Source organism: Panthera tigris, chromosome A2, assembly GCF_018350195.1.
Source record: "Panthera tigris isolate Pti1 chromosome A2, P.tigris_Pti1_mat1.1, whole genome shotgun sequence".
Lineage (NCBI taxonomy): Eukaryota > Metazoa > Chordata > Mammalia > Carnivora > Felidae > Panthera > Panthera tigris.
Genome location: NC_056661.1, coordinates 7,267,077 through 7,285,428, shown reverse-complemented (window position 1 = coordinate 7,285,428; position 18,352 = coordinate 7,267,077). Strand labels below are relative to the sequence as shown.

The 18,352-nt window shown below is 43.4% G+C and overlaps 1 protein-coding gene across 1 annotated transcript; it reads left to right on the top strand.

Moving 5' to 3' along the window:
• Positions 1-279: 279 nt before the first annotated feature.
• Positions 280-16,206, top strand: LOC102959084 (zinc finger protein 426-like). Its single transcript, XM_042978065.1, is given in 9 exon segments — positions 280-438; positions 790-891; positions 4,466-4,532; positions 7,359-7,456; positions 7,954-8,039; positions 8,663-8,789; positions 10,083-10,163; positions 10,692-10,774; positions 11,923-16,206. Coding segments are annotated over 8 exon segments (2,082 nt in total). The 5' UTR covers positions 280-438; positions 790-875; the 3' UTR covers positions 13,447-16,206.
• The last annotated feature ends 2,146 nt before the right edge of the window (positions 16,207-18,352 follow it).

Sequence of the window (18,352 nt, the reverse complement as noted above, 5' to 3'; positions counted from 1 at the left end):
CGATTCCCGGCAGGAAGCGGAAGTGGCGTCACGCGCTCGCCGGGGTCTCCGGCAGCTTCTTGGCGCAGGGTTGAGCCGGTTGGGCTGGTAGCGGTCGGACGTAGGCCGGCCGTGGTGGGGAAGGCGTGAAGGGAGGCAGGACGTGGGAATCCAAGGCCGGTTTTAGTCGGGGTCGCCGATGGGCCTGCTTAACGGCCGGGCCGCGCGGCTCGCATCCGCCTAGACCGCCCGACAGGCCGCCGAGGCCGGCGGTTCTGGCGCGGAGCCGCTGTGGTCCTGCTGGGAGGGCGCGTGCGCGGGGTGTTCGTGGCCACTGTGCTCGCCTGTCCTGCAGCGTGCAAGCGGCCTTTGTGACTTTTGTCCCAAAGGAAAAGAGTTTCTGCTGCTGGGAGTGGCCCAGACTCCGCCCCGTTACTCGCAGCCTCAGGGACCCGGCCGGTGAGCGTTCTGGAAAGTTGGGTCAGCGGGGCCTGTGTTTCCTTTCGGTGGGGAAGGGAAGAGGCTGTTTTATCTGAGAATGTGGCTTTGCGCTCGTCTTTTCTTCGGGACACACTGTCTTAGGCAGGTGATATGCTTTCTCGGCTGTGTGTAGTGTGCATGTTTCAGTACCTAGTTATACACACGTGCTCCACTGGTCTTTGTACTAAAGAGAAACCGTTTTCACGTCGCTTTTCCTGAGACCCTCCTGAGCCTGTCCATTCCCACCAAGTTGCGAGCCAGGGAGTCCGGGAGAAAAGAATGGAGGCGTGAACACACCATTTTCAGAATAACTGGATTTCCCATTAACAGGGCATTTGGACTGTTTTTCATTTAGTGGAAAGACATTTTTCTTTCATAAAAGCTTAAACCTGAAGGAAATGTAAGCAACTACTGCTATGAATGTGCGTTCAGGTAGGTTCACCCATTTTTGCATTTTGCGTGGTTGCTCCCTCTAGATAAATGTATTTTTCAGTGGACTGTTTGAGAGTAAATAGGAAATAAATTGTAGATGATGCTTGACCTTCAAATACTTAGTAACGCATCTCCTAAATATAAGGACATTGTGCTACTAAAACCATAATACATTGATTTTACCCAAGAAAATGAAAAATGTTATCTAATATCTGCCCTGTAAAAACTAGTTTTTCACATTGTTTCAAAATACGTTTTTGGATGTTTCTGGATCTAGGATGCAATCAAGGTTTATATGACAAGTTTTTATGTCTCTAAGTCTCTTTAAAGCTAGAGCAGGGGGGTGCCTGGGTGGTTCAGTGGGTTAAGCCTCAGACTCTTGATTTCAGCTCAGCTCATGAGATCCAGCCCTCTGTTGGGCTGACAGCATGGAGCCTGCTGGGATTCTCTCTCCCTCTCTGTCCGCCCCTCCCCGGCTGGCGCGTGTGTTCTCTCTTGAAATAAATAAATAAACTTTAAAAAAAAAAATAAAGCTAGATCAGAGCCATTTTTTCTTCATGATACTGACTTGGAAGAGTCACATGTTCTTTGAAAACTTGTACTTAATGCTATTTGTGATTTTATTTCCATGGTGTGTTTAAATGTTTTCTTTATTTCTTGGAATTTTAGAAAGTGGTAATTGGGTTCAGTATAGAGTTAGTAGACTTTTTGTCTGAAAGGACAGAGGTAGTACATAGCAGGGGTCCAAGAGCAGCTGGCTCTGGGGTTCTAAAATCCCAGGTTCTAAAACAGACCAGGTTCTGTTACTGGCTGCTTACAAAATCAGAGAAGGGGGTATTGTTGAAACACCACAGGAATGTACGTCAGTAAGGCCCATGCCACGAAAATCAGCTACCTAAAGACTAAATTGTAATGTTACCCTGTAATAATTTGTATATTAAGCAAAACAGGAAGGACATAGGAAAAGTGAAAGGCGTGTGTGTGTGTGTGTGTGTGTGTGTGTGTGTGTGTGTAGTACATAGTATATATAAATAAACACATGCACATAAGTAAATACAACAAGCATAGACAAAACATGTCAACCCAGTATATTTTAGGTTTAGTTTAGGTTTCTGGAATTGGCCTTGAGGCGATTGTCCATCGTTTACTTCTTCAAGGCTAATCCCCTACTTCCGGGCCTTGGGTGCGTTGGGTGTTGGCATTAGTCTTTGCAGTTCCCCCAGCAGTGTTTGTATTATTTCTGGATGAGTATGTCCAGTGGTGGGGTATTCCAGGATCCTCCGTTTAGATTTTCCTGCCATAATGGTTCTTACGCTACGGGTCAGAGATAAGGGAATTCTGCCAGGTGCCAAGAATGTCTGTATTGCAATTACACATTTAGGCGCTGGGGAAAGAAAACCACAGAGTGGTAGCTTGCTGCAGCTGGGTTTAATCTGAGTTCATTGGAGTTAAGACTTTTTAAAAAGTTATCGACCACCAGCCTCCACTTTGACTTGGTGGTGTGCCACAGTGATATATTGGATCCTTAGTACTTAGTGTCCTCTTAGAGATGGTGTGGAATAGTATTTTCTTTTCCCCGTGTATAGTCATTCTCATGAATGCTTATATGAAGGATCTGTATGAAGATTTATAGTATGGATTGTGGTGATGGTGCAAAATCCTTTGCTGAAGGGGTTCTAAGTTTAATTTGTCTATGTCTGGAAGCTGGGTAGTGGGCTGTGATTTTCCACTGGGGTGAGTCAAGTCAGAGTTTTGGTTATTAGAGACTTATTCTTACAGACATCAAGTAAAATTCTAGTACACAGGTTGGCATACTGTGGACCCTGGGTCAAATCTGGCCCTCCAGCTATTTTTGTACATAGAGCTTTATACAAACTTAAATGTATTCATTGGTTCTTTGAAACCACAATGACAGAGTTAAATATAGCACAGGGACTATTTGGCCTGCTTTGCCTAAAAGGTACTGTATGGATCTTTAGAGGAAGTTTGTTGACCTCTGCTATAATAGGCTGCGTGTCTGTTTCGTTGCAAGGGACTAATTAGTTTCCGATTAGTTAGCCACCGCTAAAGATCTCTGCAGGACAAAGCATTCTGATTTCCTGTTTCGTTCTCACTGGTCTTGACAGTTCATGTGCCCACTTTGATTTGGTAATTAAGTGTTGCCTACTTGACTTCTGCTACTCTGGGTCCTCATCATTCCTACTGAAATCAGGGAGTCCATCTCAGTGATGGTATATCACCTACAATCATACCTGACCTATAGAGGAGAATAACCACTTAGGCTTCAAGGGTGAAGGTGCTCCACTTACCCGTTTCTCAATAAAGTTGTGGAAAGAGTGTTCTGTTCCCTCAAGATGGGATGGGGAATGGGGGCTGTGTATCACACATGATAAATCCGTTGCAACATTCCTATCTCCCTAGGATTTGCTTCTTCACATTTTGTTGTGGAGTTCTGCTGGTATGTGAACTCTTTCTGCTGGTATGTGGGTCACCAATGAGTCTGTGGTGCCATCTAAGCTGTTAGAGCTTTCCCCAGATCCATGAGCTAGAATGTATTAAACCCAGACTGTCTAAAAAGCGCACCCATGTCAATGAATTTGGCCCAGTTTATTTGTTGTATTTCAGCCTTCTAGGTTTGGCATGCTTACAGCTGTTTCTCCCGTAGGGTACCCAGATTTCTTCTCCATATTACTGGAGTTGGAACTATTTTGTTGTGCAAGCTATTTTATCTTGCACTGTGTTGTATTCCTGTTACTGTGGATAGTGAACCGAACTACTTATGTCACCAGGGGCATAGCACATAGTTTGGGTGGGTCTTGAGGAGGAGCATTTGCTTCCAAGACTTCTACCCCAAGTGAGATTTTTCCTCAGTATTTTTAAGCAGAGGAAGGCTCATTTCAGAAACGAAAGGGCAGGATAATTCCCTAATATGGGAGAGTCAGTGTCTTATGGATTCAAGATTGTGAGCTTCCTGTTGGTCCGACTAGATGTCCCCATTCCAGTTTTCAAGTACTCGTTCCTCTCTCATCAGTGCCCTAATTTTCACACGAACAACTAGTTGAGACAGCCATTTTAATTGTGGTGTTATTTTTACCTGTGCAATTAAATTTCCTGTTTGATTTTCAACAGTGTGAGTCCCGTGGCCACAAGAAAGGTGCTTTTTAAGAGCTGTCTTGAAGCTTTCTGGTTCTCAGACCTTGAATTGAGCTTGTCGTAGTAAATCTGAGCATGTCATTTCGTGTGCAAGTCCAGCCATAAGAATCCTTGTACTCATCACTAGTGAGATAGCAGCCAAACATAGCATTTACTTGGACTCCCAAGCAAGTGCTTTTGTTTGCCTATCTTCACAATGAGCTACAGGTGATAGCTTGATTTTCATAACGCAGCTGAATGTCTTTCCCATTGTCAGGGAGCTTAGCTCCTGGCTCCAGAACAAAGACTTGATGAAGTCACACACTTGATGAATCTCCACATCTCATCTCTACCAGTGTACCTCCTGCAGTCACTGTCCGTCTCAATTTTGTATAAGTCTGGGTGTATGATCAGGAGACAAAAATCTCTCCTTGATTTCTAGATCTACATGGGAAGAGTTTACAAAGATGTAAAGAGCACTCTATCCTAGAACTGAACAGAATAATAAGGTAAGATTTGTAGGGGTGCCTTCTCCCCAAGACTGGGTCACATCTTATTTGTGAAGGTATCATTGCAGTCCATTGCTTGTGAATAAGTTGGCTGGGTTTCCTGGGGCAGAGGTGGTCAGCAGGCATTGGGCAAGCATTTGGAATGCAGACAAGCCAGGTATCCACAGGAAATAAGTGTTCAATTTGCAGACATTCCTGGCTGGTGGGTAAGTGCTCAGAAGACTGAGATCCCCATACACTTGTATTTCTAGAATAATTAACTGCATTTCCCAACACTTGGGATATATACTTTGTTAGAGACTGTTCTTTAAGTGTAATCTAGATGGAGACACATTAAGTGATGTAAAGTAGCTTAGTGGTCTTGGTCAACAATCACTGGGTGCCCTCAATGAGCCAGGCCCCGTGACATGTACTGGAAAATAATGTTCTTCAAGCAGATGTAATGCTACCCTTAATATGCAAAGAGCTCTCCAAAAGAAAGGGGATCCTCCTGTCAGACAGCTTTTTGGGGAGATGAATATATTCTGTATTTTCCTTGTACTGCTCATTACACGAGTAAACATAAGTGTCAGAGCTCATCCTCAGAATACTTACGATCGACGCATTTCATTGCATAGCACTTATATCTCAGTTAAAAAGAAAAACCAAAAGGAAAAATGTACAGGTGTGGCATGAAAGTAAACACATTTGGGTCTGTTCAGCCCAAAGGACTTCAGTTTGAGACCCCTGGCAGTAAGTGCAATCTGTACGAAGCATTTGAGATGCAGTATTTGTGGCAGCATGTAATTTCAGGGTTCTGGTCTTTTCATGGATAGAATGAAGTATCTTGGGTTGTGAGGGTTATTTTGGTTTATGGTAATGAAACTGGAACTTCCAGTGTTTGTCATCACTTGGATAGCATTCTGTAGATCGGCATTTGGGCTGCTGTTCTGTGTTTAATTTATTAAGAAATTATTAATTTTTAACGTAGGAGTTATCCTTTGAACTGTATCAGATTAAAAGATAAGGTGAGTAGGAAGCCTTGTTAAGAAAGGAATAAAGGGGCGCCTGCGTGGCTCAGTCAGTTGAGCTTCCGACTTCGGCTCAGGTCGTGATCTCGCGGTCCGCGAGTTCGAGCCCCGCGTCAGGCTCTGTGCTGACAGCTCAGAGCCTGGAGCCTGCTTCAGGTTCTGTGTCTCCCTCTCTCTGCCCCTCCCCCATTCATGCTCTGTCTCTCTCTGTCTCAGAAATAAGTAAAAACATTTTTAAAAAGTTAAAAAAAAAAAAAGGAATAAAAATGACATAAAAACTTGGTGAAAAACAGAAGTGATAATAGGAAAAGGAGGTTCTCCAGGAAGACTTCTAAATAGACCAGTGTGAAGCTGTCTGATTTGGCATTGCTCCTTTGCCGGGGTGAGAGGAAGTCCATAAACCTTAATTGAACTGAGCCTCAATTAGGACCCACTGAGGCTGTTGAATACTTGTAATGTCTTCTGAGTTTTATAAAACCTTTCCACCATTATTTTTCTTATCTTTTTGGGTTATTTAGAATAGCTTATGGTTACTTGCCTTGTTTGTCCTTACCTTGCCCAAAAGAAATCCAAAATATTCGTGTATACATTTGTGTTTGTATATAGGATACTCGATTTTCTCACCTGTTTGAATTTTTGCAACAATGATTGGATGAATCCATTTATAATTGAGTATCTTGTCTCTTTGGAATGTTGGGCCATTAAGCCCTGGGACATTTGCTGTATATGTCACTGTTTTCTACTTAGTGCCTAGCACAAGACCACAATTTCTTAATTATTTGTGGAAAGAATGAAGGAATAAGCCCATTATGATAACTTAAAAGGAGGTTCAGGGCTCCAAGCCACTCTAAGCTCCATCAAATGAAACCCGAGGGTGTTAACCAAATAGAACACTTCATTTTTATCCTCTGTGTACTATCCAGCAGTATTCTAGGCCAGTGCTGTCCAATGGAAGTACAAATGTGTAGGTCATGTATATGAACAAAGCTTTCCTATACCTGTAATAAAAAAAAAAAAAAAAAAAAGGAAATACACTTTATCCCATCTATTCAAAATATTTTGGCATGTAACCCATATAAAAATTGATTTTAAATTATTTTCGTCATACCAAGTAGTCAGAATTCATTGGACATAAAATTTTTGTGACATATACTTGATATGTGTTTGAATCGTGTACTAAATACAGTTGAGAAAGTAGATGTAAGTTTACCCAACCATATTTAAGTTCTCTAATAAGTGAATCTGCAAATGAGTTTTACATTTAAAATATAAAAATAAATAAAACTTAAAGTCCTGTTTTACTAACTGCCTATCAAATACTCAATAGCATATGTAGCTGCTGGCTACCAAAATGGACAATGCAAGTCTAAAATGATGTCTGATTATTATTTGGGAATAAGAACCTCAGGAGATCAAACATTAGAGACAAGTCTATCTACATTAAATTGTGGATCTCTTTTTTACTAATTGGAAGGTGTTGGACAAATGATTAGTGTTCTAATTTTATCAGCTATTAAGTAGGGCTAATGATACCTATTGTAGAGAATTGTTATGATAATTAAGTGAGCTGATATACATAGAGCTCCTAGTGAGAAGATGTGTCACATATCCTCAGGAAATTGTAATCGATGTTACTGACTTTCATTCCATAGATTATACCATTTTTAGTGAATCTCACATATATCATCTGCAGAGAGAGAGCTAATGTATGATGTTTGATTGATGGATTAGTAATGCTTGCTGATTAATGATTGATGTGGAAAGGACTCCAGTTAACCCTGTGTCAAGAGTAATGAAAATTGCCATATTTACTTAGATTCTTAAGTTGCACTGAAGTGATCTTGGCATCAGATTTCGCATCAGGCAGATTTCACCATCAGTGTCCCAGGATGGCAGCCATTGATTTGACCCATGGTAAGTCATTGTTGATTCTCATTTTCAGAGGATTCTTAAATGTAACCCCTATACAATATAGGGTCCAGGGATCTGGGCCTAAGCAGTTAGGCTGCTGGTTCATTAGAACTAAAATTTGCCAGAGAATGCTGTTCTCTAAGTCAGCTTCCTGGTGTGTGTGCTTTGGGAGTTGGTGCTGCATAATCCCATTGATGAGTTCTATTATCTTGGGCAAGTAAAGAATCAGATTTCCCAGGGATTGGGTTTCCATACCTGTAAAATAAGACTGTGGCCCCTTTCTACATGGGCAGTGTGTCTGGCACATTCTTTTTGTGGCTTCAGGTGTGGCTGGGCTACTCTGGTATTTTATGGCAATAGTGTGTATTTGCATGAGATTTCTTGAGTGTGTAGGGATATACAGGAATCTCAGAATAGGATGGAATGACTTTCAGGTGGGTGATTCTGGGAGATATGCTTGTGTTGCATTCTAAGAATCTAAGTGTTATTTTTTCCCTGAGATCTTTCTAGAGATCATTTTCCCCTTCATGAGGAAAACACAGAGGCAGAAAGGATGGTGGCTGTCTGGCTGAAAAATTATCATCAGGTAAGAAATAATCACATCAATCAACAGAATGCCGTATTTACATCTACCAGGTGGACACATTCCTTCTAGGCACATCTATGTCCTGAGCTTCCTAAAGCAAATAAAGCCCCATGCAAGGACTGAGTCCCGAATTGAAGCTTCCCTGGAAGTGAAAATTCATTGAAAAGGGATTACAGTGAAAAATAGTCTCAGTATTTCAGTAATCAATCCTGAAGCTCAAGGATTTCAAGTGCAGGCTTCCGCCTTGCTGTGTGCTCTGACATGGTAAGATTTAAGTGTCCTTTTCTTAAAGAATTCAGTCATTTTATGCTGTTTATCGTGTAGCGTGCTCAGAAGTCTATTGCAATAGAGGGAAATAAGAAGAGAGCTCCTACTCTGGTTATGCTGAGATAAACTCATGTTTAAAAGGTGACATTAAAACCATATGAGTGGAGAGGAGCAGTGAGTGAGTCTAGATCGAGAGAAGAGTACCTAGGACCACAGAACCATGAGATGATAATGAGAAATCTCATAACCCTGCATCGGTATTGAGTCTCCCATCCTGAAAAAACGTGTTCTTTTGGGGTTTTTTGGTGAACGTTGGTGGGGATGTTTCTTAGGCCAACCCCAGTGTGATGGTTTAGATTGCAGTGACCTTTGACGACGTGGCATTGGACTTCACCCAGGAGGAGTGGATATTACTGGACCTCTCTCAGAGAAACCTATACAGAAACGTGATGCTAGAGAACTACGAGAACCTGGTCACAGTAGGTAAGTAAGGCTGCCACCATTCCTGATATGGATCATGTACTTAATGTGTTTCCAGGCTTGGTGATACCTAATCTGAAACAGAATTGGAAATAGGAGATGCATAGTCCCTGCACTAATGGGCTGTAATCTGCAGTGGGTATTCTGGAAATGTGGCTGTAGGGCCCACAGTAACACCATCGCTCTGCTAAGAATTTAATTCTCAGACTCCATTTTTGACATTCTGAATTATAAAGCTGGGGTTGTTGCCCCATCTTCTGTGTTCAGTAAGCTATCCTGACGATTGTGATGCGCTCCAACGTTTGAGACCACTGCTCTAGTGATTTCCCCATCAGAAAAGGAAGATCTCCTTTCCTTATCTCCTTTATTTCCTTTGGGTTTTTTTTTTTTATGTTTATTTATTTATTTTGAGAGAGAGAGTAGGGGGAGGGAAGAGAGAAAGGTAGGGAAAGAGTTAGGGGGTGGGGGGGCGGGGAGAGAATCCTAGGCTTTGACAGTGGAGACCCTGATGCAGGGCTCGAACTCACAAAGCACGAGACCATGATTTGACCTGAGACAAAGTCGGATGCTTAATCGACTGAGCCACCCAGGTGCCCCTTCTTTATTTCCTATTTGAATAAATGTCTTATGCTTTTTAAATATATATGTGCGTTTGTTTTGGCTTTCAGGGGTCAGAGATAATGATTTTTTGTCACAGAAAGGGAGCATTTGCCTTTTTGGTCCTTTGGAATAATTTCACTGCTTTCATTAGAAATAAGAGTTTTAGGGGGCGCCTGGGTGGCTCAGTCGGTTGGGCGTCTGACTTCAGCTCAGGTCATGATCTCGCGGTCCGTGAGTTCAAGCCCCGCATCGGGCACTGTGCTGACAGCTCAGAGCCTGGAGCCTGCTTCGGATTCTGTGTCTCCCTCTCTCTGACCCTCCCCCATTCATGCTCTGTCTCTCTCTGTCTCAAAAATAAATAAACATTAAAAAAAAAAAAAAAAAAAAAAGAAATAAGAGTTTTAGGGGCATCCGGGTGACTCAGTTGGTTAAATGTCCAACTCTTGATTTTGGCTCAGGTTGTGATCTCATGGTTCGTGAGTTCAAGCCCCACGTCCAGCTCTGCGCTGACGGTGCAGAACCTGCTTGGGATTCATTCTCTCTCTCTCTCTCCCTCTGCGCCCCTCCCCTGCTTGTGCTCTCTCAAAGTAAATAAAAAACCATTAAAAAAAAAAGAAATATAGTTTTGGATTCATCAGAAGCCTTGTGATCTCTTGCGTGAGTCTCTCCTATTAATGTACCTTTTCCTGTGGACAGAATATCAACTGTCGAAACCTAAGCTGATTGCTTGGTTGGAACAACAAGAGCTAAGGGCAGTGGAGCAGGGTATTTTGCAAGGTGAGTGTGGTGACAGACATCACTGGTGAATGAGAAGCATGTCACTGGTCAATCTGAGGTATGACATCTTTGCAACTTTAATGTGTAACATTTTTAAGATACATTTTGTCTCAGGGCTGAAGCCATTTGTCTTTGATGTTTTGGGATACCTTGAACTTCTTTCAGTCTTCTATTGAAAATTTCTGTGATGTCACAAATGACCTGATTCTTCTACAGGTTTATCTTTGGCGTGTCCTTGTTGTCCATATGTTTTTCATGTGTCTACTTGATAATATTATGTTACCTGGACAATATTTTGATAGTTTCACATCATATTTGGTTTTCAGAAAGTTATTTTTTAGTAAGCCACTAAAGTGTGTTCCCACACACTTTTCGTTGTATTTTTCCCATGAACAAACTGATGCAATCTTTTTTCTTTCTTATTTCACTAATTTTAATATGAAAATAAAACTGAGTCTTATTTTAAGATTGTTTAGCCTATGGTTTATTTCTACAGATGTTTGAATCTGTGTCTTTGTTTTACTTCAGAATGGGAGACAGGACTTCAGACTAAAGGGTTAGCATCTCACCAGGATTTTTTTGGAGGAAAAACAGCCAGTGAAATACAAAAAGTAAGACTGATTTGAGATATTTCTTTTCTTTTTTTTTTCTTTTTTTTTTTTAAGTTTATTTATTTATTTTAAGGGAGAGAAAGAGAGCGAGCGGGGGAGGGACAGAGAGAAGGGGAGAGAAAGGGAATTCCAGGCAGGCTGCACACTGTCAGCCTGACTCAGGGCTTGAACCCACAAACCATGAGATCATGACCTGAACTGAAATCTGATGCTTAACTGACTGAGCCACCCAGACACCCCTTTTTATGATATTTCTTCTATTCCGCATTCAAAAAAGATTGGTAGTTCTGTTATAAAAACTCAGTGCAGTTTGGAGATATTTGAGACAAATGGCATTGACCAAAGACAAAGCAGTCAGAGATACTCTGAATATGATGATTTAGGGTTTATAATCTAAATCTGTTTTGAAAATTGTTGCTTCCTCGATACCACAAGTACACATTCCCCAAGATATAACTTGTCATTGAGTCTTTAAACATCTCCATGAAATTTTACTAGAAGGGTGCCTGGGTGGCTCGGTCGGTTATTAAGCGTCCAGCTTCAGCTCAGCTCATGATCTCATGGTTCATGGGTTTGAGCCCTGCGTTGGGCTCTGTGCTGACAGCTCAGAGCGTGGAGCCTGCTTCAGATTCTGTGTCTCCCTCTCTCTGTGCCCCTCCCCTGATTGCACTCTGTCTCTCAAAAATAATAAACATTAAAAAAAAAGTTAGGGGCGCCTGGGTGGCTCAGTCAGTTGAGCGTCCAACTTCAGCTCAGGTCATGATCTTCTGGTTCGTGGGTTCGAGCCCCAAGTTGGGCTCTGTGCCGACAGCTCAGAGCTTGGAGCTTGCTTCAGATTCTGTGTCTCCCTCTCTCTGTGCCCCTCCCCTGCTCACACTCGTGTGCGCGCTCTCAAAAAAAAAATAAACAAACAAACAAACATAAATAAATAAATAAATAAATTTTTACTGGAATGATCACGAGAGTAGAATAGATGGCATCAGTTTTTGGCAGAGGAATTCCCTGGTTTAACCTGAAAGAAATCAACAGGAACTGTATTTATGTAATAAAAGTGGTTAAGAGTCCTTATCATGTTTTTAGCATTATAAGGTTGAAACTTATCATCAGTCTGAAAACGCTGTCATCATCTTTCATCCCTTCATCAACAGGAGAGGACCCACCATGGAGTAGAACTCTCTGACTGTGAGCAAAGTGGGAAAGACTTGAGGAAGCACTTCAACCTTAAGACACACGTGAGAACTCAAAATAGAGAGAACGCTTTTGAGTGTAACCCGTATCACAATGGCTTCCTTACTCTGCAAAAGAAAAACTCTACTAGAGAGAAGCTTTCTGAGTTGAATCGGTGTGGTAAAATCTTGCGCCTGACTCCACCTATCATGTATGAGAGAACCAGCCTGGCAGGGAAGTCTTTGGAATGCAGCGACTGTGGGAAAACATTCATTAATCATTCCCATTTTCAGGCGCACATGAGGACTCACACTGGAGGAGATTTCGATGAATGGAAGCCGCTTATAAGAGCTTCAGTCTTCTCAGCAGGCCATACTGAGCATGTGCAGACACACACTCAAGAACCCCATGAATGTAAACAATGTGGGAAATCTTATGCAGATTCCAAGTGCCTCAACAATCACGTCATTCGACTTCACACTGGAATAAAACCCTTTGAATGTAGTGAATGTAGGAAAGCCTTCGCTACATCCTCCCGTCTTTATGTGCATTTGAGACTTCACACCGGAGAGAAACCCTATCGATGTAAAGAATGTGGGAAACACTTCCAGTGGCCCTCGCTCCTTCGTAAACACGTTCGAACTCACAGTGGTGAGAAGCCCTATAAATGTAAGGAATGTGGAAAAGCCGTCAGTCGTTCGTCAGTTCTTAATGAACATTTGAGAATTCACACTGGAGAGAAGCCGTATAAATGTAAGGAATGTGGGAAACGTTTCGCTTGGCTCTCGGTCCTTCGTAAACATGTTCAAACTCACAGTGGTGAGAAGCCCTATAAATGTAAGGAATGCGGGAAAGCCCTCAGTAGTTCCTCAATTCTTAACGAACATTTGAGAATTCACACTGGAGAGAAGCCGTATAAATGTCAGCAATGTGGGAAAGCCTTCACTAATTCCTCACGACTTAGTGTACATTTGAGAACTCACACTGGAGAGAAACCCTATCAATGTAAGGAATGTGGGAAAGCTTTCGTGTGGCCCTCGGTCCTTAAAAAACATTTACGAACTCACGGTGGAGAGAAGCCCTATGAATGTGGTGAATGTGAGAAAGCCCTTGGTAGTTCCTCGTATCTTCATGAACACTTGAGACCTCACACTGGAGACAGACCCTTTCAATGTGGTGAATGTGGGGAAGCCTTTAGGACTTTCTCCTATTTTCATAGCCATTTGAGAAATCACTCTAGAGAGTAACCCTGTGAATGTAAGCACTGTGGGCAAGCTTTCACTGCTGCTTTCATCTGGATTCAACACTTAAGAATCCACACTGGAGAGAAGCCCTGTTGATGTAAGGAATGTGGGAAGGACCTCACTTGGTCCTCCAGCCTTCACAAGCGTATACAGACTCACAGTAGAGGGAAGCCCTGTGAGTGTACGGGATGTGAGAAAGCCTACACCACTTGCACAACTGCAAATACACATTTGAAGTCCCACTGGAGAGAAGCCTTTTGAGTGTACACACGGAGGGGAGGCGTTCACCGTTTGCTCAAGCCGAACTCCATGCGTAAAAACTGATACCGCAGAGCAACGCCTTAGACGTAAAGGAGTGCGAGAAAGCCTTCACGTCATGGTCACAACGTAACACCTAAAAAATGCACCATAGATTATGTACAGAATAATTGTGACCAAATTTGTTACCCAGTTGATTTCAAAAACATGACCACCACACGGGGGGAAAACTGTATGAATATGAGGAATGTGGAAAAGTCTCCAGGTGTCCCACTGAATACATGAAAAAACTCACTAATTAGATGCCCCGTGAAGTTAAGCAGTGTGGGAAGGCAACCAGTCTCCTACAGAGCACGCTGGAGGAACACAGTGAAGTGGTTAAATGTAACAGACGTGGAACTCAGCTTATAGGATGGGTTTATATATCTGTTCTGAACATGTGCCACTCTGCCCTGACCATTTTGGGGAAGGGTCTGGCTTCCTGCCCCTGAGAGTTTTGCTAGTCTAGTTTCTACACCTTGGTTGCAGCCTGGTCCCAGGTGAGACTACCACCGTTAGACTTAATGCTGTTCAAGCCACCCGGGTTGTCTGGTCACGTGGACCTTGTCTAATACCGTGAAGACGATGAACATTTGAAGTAGTTAGTTCACTGCTCAGAGAGTCCACTGATGGTGCCTCATGGAGGTGAAGGTGTGGGGGTGGTATATGTCTCTAAATTTCCTGAAAATGCTCTTGGTTCTGTCTCACACCTGATCTTTCTGGGTCAGAAAAGACTTTAGAAATGGTGAGGGTTATACACCCAGATTTCATAGCTCTGCAAAGAGAGCTACACACCCAGTACTGGGTTAGAAAATACTTTCAATCTCAGTGTGTGGAGAGGTGGGGAACAGAGCTCCTAGATCACCACAACCCGGAAGAAGCCAATTATGTTGTTTGCCTGTGTTTAGAAATAGCTGCAGCTGGCACGTGACTTGCTGGCTAGTTTCTCATCCTTTCATCTGTGGGAGATAGAGAACCTTGTGAATATGGCAAGTCCTGATAATCTGAAGTCGTTGCTGCCACCACTGGCAGTTCTTCAAATTGGCCTTTGGATAGAGACGCAGAATCCACCAGAACCTTGTTTCCGTACTGAGTTGACACATTCACACACTCGTGACCCTTGAGCAGCCTTTAGTTTTGTTGTGGGTGGCCTTGGAGGCCACAGCAGCTTCATGTCATTTTCGTTTGGGTTTAAACCAGTGGAGTACACACCGAGTCAAATGTAGTGATGATCCTGATCAGAAGTGACCTGGGCACATTTGTCTTAGGTTTATGTTTGGAGGAGGTTGGGATATGAAGTGATTCTCTCGGGTGTAGGTGGGGGTGTAGGCTTCACTGCTTCGTGTGGGTCGCAGTATAGAATACGCTGGCCTTTGGTGGCATCATTGGATGATTGCAAAACCTACCTGTCCTCATTCCAACGATCTGATACCCTCATCAGTAACATCTGTGTTTGTCAATAACCACGCTTGCCGACTTTTTGTCTCATTAGGATCCTCTTTTCGTAGTCTGATTGTCTCTTCCTTAATAAGAATGTCTTCTAGATGGGGAAATATAAAGCACTTTCTACCTGGTGGGTCTCACTGCTGTGACCTCCTTTTCCTATGGGAGAAGCCTGGCAGTGTAGTTCAGTTCTGCTGGAACCATTCTTCCCAGAGAAGCTTGATTGCCTCAGTGATCTACACTGTGGTACCCCCCATGCTGGACCCCTTCATCTACATCCTGAGGAAAAGGATGTGATGGGGGCCCTGGGAAGTCTTTACCTAAGAGAGATGGGCCCTGATGGGCCACTGGTCTCAGAACCGAGAGGATATTGTGGGCCCCAAATGCAAATGTTGTGGATTTAAATCTTGTGGTTATTTTTCTCTTGTAATAGAAACTTCATTTCCTCTGTTCCCAGAGCACCCATGAGGTGCTTGTATTTTGTCTTTGTATTTGTTTCTCAACAACCTCTTTAGTAGTTCCTTTGTTACCTTTCTTCCCTAATCACAGTTCCAAAATTCTTTGGTCAGATTTCCTGTAGCCATTCCTGACATGGCCAACATTAGATGTGAAACACTTCCATCAAGTGCTGGCCTGCTTTCCTCAACTGCCCTCTCAAATATTGATACTCTTCAAGTGCATTTATTTGGGTGCATTATTCACATGAAGAAGGGGCATGAAAAGGCTACTACAGTTGTAATTAAAGTCCTTGCCATGTCAAAACTGTTCATCCTGTTTTACATGTATAATTTCATGCAATTATGATGTTTCTTACAGAGATCTTCTCATTTACCCCATTTCCCACAAATAGCTTGTGATTGCAGTGGATTCTACCATAGAAACAGGGATGTGATTTTCAACTTCCAGTGTAGGAATGTGATTTGAGTGGTAGTTTGCTTAGGAGTTTCTATGTAGTATGTTGCATAGGAGAAGTCTGAGATACTGCCTCATTCTTTGCCTTCTGTCGTCCTCCTATCAAGTGTTAGCTTTTACACTGATGGCAATAAGAGGAAGAAAATTGTGGGGAGGATAAAACATCAGTTTAATCTTGGAAAGGGTGAGTTGAGGAGCCTACAGAACACCTCACTGGTAACAGTATATCAGAGGTCAGTTTTACTCGTGTGTCCATTGGTCTGTACTGATGCAGGTATAAATCAAGGACATACTTCTCCAGTTTGAGAGCCTGCTTCTCTCCTCTCCTGCAACACACATACTCACCACCATATGCAGCAATGACTGAAAAGTGACCAAATACATTTTGGATACTACTGGCTTAGCCATCTTTTGCTTTGATTTAGTTATGTGATAAGTTAACTTAAGATTTCCTTAAGATTAATGCACTGAAATTCCTGGGACGCAAGATGGCAGAATATGAGGTCCCCACTTGGATCCCCCCACAGCAACAATAATCAGTCAGCCTTCCATGAACAAAAGTGCTCTGTGGAAGTTTTGGAATCCAGGTAGGAGACTACAAAACCCGAGTAGAGTCCACAAACTAGGAGGGTCATTTTGAGAAGGGACACCTATGCCCAGATGGCCGGCTCACTGGCTGTGGTTCCAGCTACACATGTGGAAACAGCCATGTCGTCATGTGGACTTTGCTACAGCCCCATTTGGCCTTGTGACCAGCACCATCACTCAGGCCCTGGAAGGAAACACATCCAGCCATGCCTCTCAGGTAACAGGCCTGCTGACCTCACTCTGAGATGCAGACTTTGAGCAAGGCAGCCGGTGACCCACCTGAAGCCTCTCTTTTAAAAAAAATTTTTTTTGATGCTTATTTATTTTTGAGAGAGAGAGAGAGAGAGACAGAGCATGAGCGGGGGAGGAGCAGAGAGAGAAGGAGACACAGAATCCAAAGCAGGCTCCAGGCTCCAAGCTGTCAGCACAGAGCCCGATGCGGGGCTCGAACTCACAAACCGTGAGATCATGACCGGAGCCGAAGCCGGAAGCTCAACCAACTGAGCCACCCAGGCGCCCCCCACCTGAAGCCTCTCTTAGCTGTGGTCTTCCCCACAGAGGAATCCAGAAGGACATGTGTCCATCTGTGAGCCTGGAGGCAGGCCTACTAACCTTGGTCTGACTGCAGATACTAAAGTAGCCTACAACCCAGCTCCCGGCACCAGGCCACGATATAGGAGGAGTCCTGCCCATCCTAGGACCCTGGGGGAGACTTGCCCATCAGTACCCCCTGAGACAGGCCTGCAGAACTTGGTCATGGCTGTGGGCCCTAAGTAGCCTTGTGAATTGGCTCCAGGCCCTTTCAGCTGTGGTCTGGGGCCATTTGTGCCTGCCTAGTTGCACACCTAGAAATGTTACCACCATCTTTGGACCCTGAAGAGAGTGCTTGTCTTGGTGTTGGCCAAGGTCTTGGAGGGATGTCCTTTGACCAGGGTCCAAAAAAGGATGATGGCCCTGACAATGGGACAGTATAGCACAGACTCCAATGCAGACCTAGTAGCAGCCATGTGACTGGTGTCAACCCCACTTGACTATGATTCTGGAGGTAGAACCCATCAGTCCAGGGACCCATACAAGACAGTTTTTACCTATGAAAACAGTCTATACACTCTTAAAGAGATGTTTGCTCTTTCAGTTATGGAGACACAAATGGCAAGCCCCGTTGCCTGCAGATAGAGCCAACAGACCATTAAGTAGCCTACACTGAGCTGAGAGATGAGGACTTTCTGTAACTATGTGACCCTAGAAAGACTGCAAGAGTGATTGATTACTCAAATGTGCAGATCTAACACAAAGAGGCAATGATCCCAAGAATTAGGTAAACATGTTACCACCAATGCAATTAACCCCAAGCTGAACACCTACAGCGGTAAATGCAACAATGCAGGGCTCAAACTCACAAACCATGAGATCATGACCTGAGCCAAAGTCGGGTGTTGAACTGACTGAGCCATCCAGGCACCCTCATATATAATTTTTTTTATTTTTTTAAGTTTATTTTTTAATTTATTTTGAGAGAGAGTGTGTGGAAAGGGCAGAGAGAGATGGAGAGAGAGAATCTCGAGCAGGCTCTGCACCATCAGCACAGAGTCTGATGTGGGGCTTGAACTCACGAACTGTGAGATCATGACCTGAGCCGAAACCGAGTCAGACACTTAACCGACTGAGCCACCCAGGCTCCCCCCTCATATATAATTTTTAAAAACACTTTTTTGGGGGCACCTGGGTGGCTCAGTCGGTTAAGCGTCCAACTCTTGGTTTCAGCTCAAGTCAGGATCTCATGGTTCCTTGAGTTCGAGACCCGCCTCCAGCTCTGTGCTGACAATGCAGAGCCTGCTTGGGATGCTCTGTCTCTCTCCCTCTCTCTCTCTGCCCCCCCCGCCCTTGTTCTCTCTTGCTCTCAAAATAAACATTAAAAAAACAACAT